Source organism: Aplysia californica, unplaced genomic scaffold (genome assembly GCF_000002075.1).
Source record: "Aplysia californica isolate F4 #8 unplaced genomic scaffold, AplCal3.0 scaffold00804, whole genome shotgun sequence".
Classification (NCBI taxonomy): Eukaryota; Metazoa; Mollusca; class Gastropoda; order Aplysiida; family Aplysiidae; genus Aplysia; species Aplysia californica.
The window spans coordinates 287990-291331 of NW_004798074.1; the positions used below are offsets into that span (position 1 = coordinate 287990).

Here is a 3342-nt window from a genome sequence, read left to right on the forward strand (position 1 = left end):
AGAGAGAGAGAGAGAGAGGGGGGGGTCACAAGATCTACAATTTTTATCATTGAGCCTAATTTGTAGTTTTACCACTAGTACATTCATTTCTTTTAAGACATTTCGTGCTGGAGGTTCTGGTATCTGCGCAATATCTTGTTAATCATACATATTGTGTTCCGATTTTAAGGTCAACAAAAGGTATTTGATTACAATGAGCATGTGCCCCTCTGTGTTTATGGCTGAATGACCCCCCCCCCTCCCCACGGCATTGTTGTTTGTATTGACACTGGTGTATCAATGGAGTCCTGATGATCCGCTGGCCGCTATTGTGTCACACAGCCAACGACAGCCATCTGTTGTAAACACAGGTCAATAAGAGTGAATGGGAAGGAAAATCCTCAATAAAAACTGTTCCAATGTTATTTCACACCTACAGCCATGTTGTTTCAAACCTATAGAAGCGGAAACAATACACTTTCATTCATGTTTTACTACCATACTGTCGGTCTTACAAAAACGCTAGCGGCCGAAACAACAACTGAGTAAAATCCACTGAGCGGGAGGAAATATAAAGCCGACAGACCCGGACATCCTCCAGTTCTTCTTATCGCTTTTGCAGTGAGAGGACGTTACTGTTTCAGTGTACCCGAGTGTCATTTCTGCACATCTCTCGTGTATTTTCAAGTATGGAAAGTGTTGCAGTTCCTGTAGTGAGGTTCATCGCCGGTGACTTTTGGTCGTCCGTGAAGATGAGGCAAGTGCGTGTTCTGTGCCAGAAGACGACTACGCCTGTCCAAGTGTTGGAAGTGGCAATGGAAGACGATGACTCTGTTCGCAAGGTCATCAAGAGGATAGGTCTCACTGACCGCCGAGGCCGCGACAGTTGGCGTGAGGTTTTCAAAGAAATCAGCTTCATGGGCAACGTCTCACACCCGCATATCATGAAGATGGACTGGGCGGTGAGGTGCAAGGGCTTTGTAGCTATCTGCATGCCTCTGTGCTCACGAGGATCTTTGCACGATGCACGTCACAGTCTTAACAGTGAGCAGATAGAGCGCTACTTCGTGCAGATCGCCTGTGCACTGAGATACCTTCACGTTAGGTGCGCTGTGCACGGGGACGTGAAGCCCGGCAACATCTTCCTAGATAACTCCAACAACGCTATTCTTGGAGACATGGGGATGTCCCGCTTCCTGGCCCACGGACAAGATCGAGTGAGAAGCTGGAGTATACTTGGAACAAGAGGCTTCCTCGCTCCAGAGATCATGTCTGACGTCACTGCAGACCCTTTTCTGGTGAGTAACTGCAGACTTTTCTTCTCAGTGAGCTTGTTTGTTTGCTAGATCTAGTTTGAATAATTTATTTAACTTCCTGTTATTTTACATGTCTTTTGTTGCTTTGTTTGTTTATTTGTCTCTCAATCTGTGTGTTTTGTGTTCGTTTGGTTATTTGTCGTTGTTTTCGTTGTTAGTAGTAGTAGTAGTGTTGAAGTTTACGTGTTGTTGTAAGCTGTGATTTTCTTTTAATTAGGCCGTATGCAGTACTTCCTTCATTCGTTTTTCTTTTGTGGTTTTGTTTCTTTCTTTTTTGCTTATGTATTTATAGTTAATATCTTTGTTTATTCACCTTTTCTTTTTTCTGAGTGCTCTGTGAAAGTCTTTGTGTACTACAGCAACTTGTTGTTACACACTCTTAACAAACGCTATATTTTGTCTCTATGCAGACGGACGCGTACGCACTTGGAGCAACGCTGTGGTGTCTGGTCTTCAAACGTAACCCTCGCAACTGGGAGGATCTTCTGACCGCTATGGAGTCCGACAGCAACCTGCTGCCACGCTTGGGCTTCTACCGGTAAGCACGCCGTTCTTTGGGTTCTTTAGCACAGCCTTCTTAATTTTCTTTAACTTTAACGTAGACCTGTTCAGTACTCTTGACTGTTATCACTACTGCTGTTAATTTCTCCTCAGTGAAAAATGAATTGTTCCTTTAGTAGCTACTTACTTTTTGTCTTTCACGTATAAGCATGTCATCCATTTACAATGTACATGTACTTGCTTTCTCTTGAGGTTGCCGGTTGCTTATCTCAGTGCCATTGCTTTCTCCACAGATTCGTTCTCTCCAGGCTTGTGCAGAACAACCCACGACTCCGACTTTCAGTCTGCGATCTCCTGGGATTCCTGCGTCTGCGTTTTGAGAGGTTCAGGGTAACCATAGACTCTCTGTAATAGGCGCAAGTGCTGCTTTTGCGTTCTTTATTTTTTACTTTACTAACAAAAGTTGTGTCCTAGTTTTCCGACTTTTCACCCGCTCTCGTTTAACTAATATAACTAATACTCTAACTGCTCATAGTTTTTAAAAATTGGAATACAGTACTACTAATTTACTTAGAAATGTGTCTCCTCAACAACATGTGTCACGTGTTTTGTACCAGTGTCTGTCTTACACGACAGGTAACTAGAAGAAAGACCACTTAGCCCTGCGAATGGAGTGAAGAAGGAAGAAAGGCTACATCAAGGTAAGCATCGCGTGGTACAATGTATATCACAGCTGAGATGATCATGTGCATTATTACCACCAGTCCACAAGGACTTGCACACGTTGCTGGTGAGTAGTTACCTTCAGTCATTGAGGGGGGTTTGCTACCTACAGAGTGGACACAACATTTTCTCTATTTAATTTTACTAACACAGTTGTGTCACAGTAACTGGAAAGCTTAAGTTCTATCTAACACAGTGGTTTTTCTCTCGCTTGTTTTTTAAATGTTGTTTCCGTTATCAAGTTACTAACAAGCCGTAATTATTCCAACCACTGTGGGGGCAGTGCTTGGTTTAGTCGGCACCTTTGGTTTTCTCTGTTTCTATAACTTTTTGATTAACAGCAATTACAATATCACCTGTAGCTCTAACTTTCTCTTTTTAACAAAATGTACTTATCTTATCATTCAACTAATTAACGGACCCAACCCATAACACTAACATTGTTAACCTTACTAACGACTAACATAACCCAGACGTGAGCGCTCGGTAGCGCCGTCTTTTTAATCAGGCCTCGGTGTACAGTGTACTCTGAGACGGTCCCAAGCCCGTGGAAACTGAGAGGGAAAAGACAATAATGCCAACATAAAAAAAAAATCACAGTAGTGTTTGATCGGTGTGTTTCGTGATTCCATAGAGTAAATTATATGGCATATTTTTTTTTAACGAAAACTTGTTCTTGCAACACCATTAAATATCACATAGTAAAAGTAGTATTTAAACTGGAATAAATTAGAACATTATAGAACCCGCATCCCAAACGAACTACATTGCTTTAACTTTACTTTAAGTCAGAAACTGCAAGCCAACAACAAGCATGACCCCC

The 3342-nt window shown here is 42.3% G+C and overlaps 1 protein-coding gene across 1 annotated transcript; it reads left to right on the forward strand.

Annotated features, from left to right (window-relative positions):
• Window positions 1-668: 668 nt before the first annotated feature.
• LOC101849733 (cell cycle serine/threonine-protein kinase CDC5/MSD2-like) lies at window positions 669-2207 on the forward strand. Its single transcript, XM_005109684.1, has 3 exons — window positions 669-1277; window positions 1706-1833; window positions 2090-2207. Exons 1-3 carry the CDS (start codon window positions 669-671, stop codon window positions 2205-2207), a joined length of 855 nt encoding a protein of 284 aa, XP_005109741.1.
• The last annotated feature ends 1135 nt before the right edge of the window (window positions 2208-3342 follow it).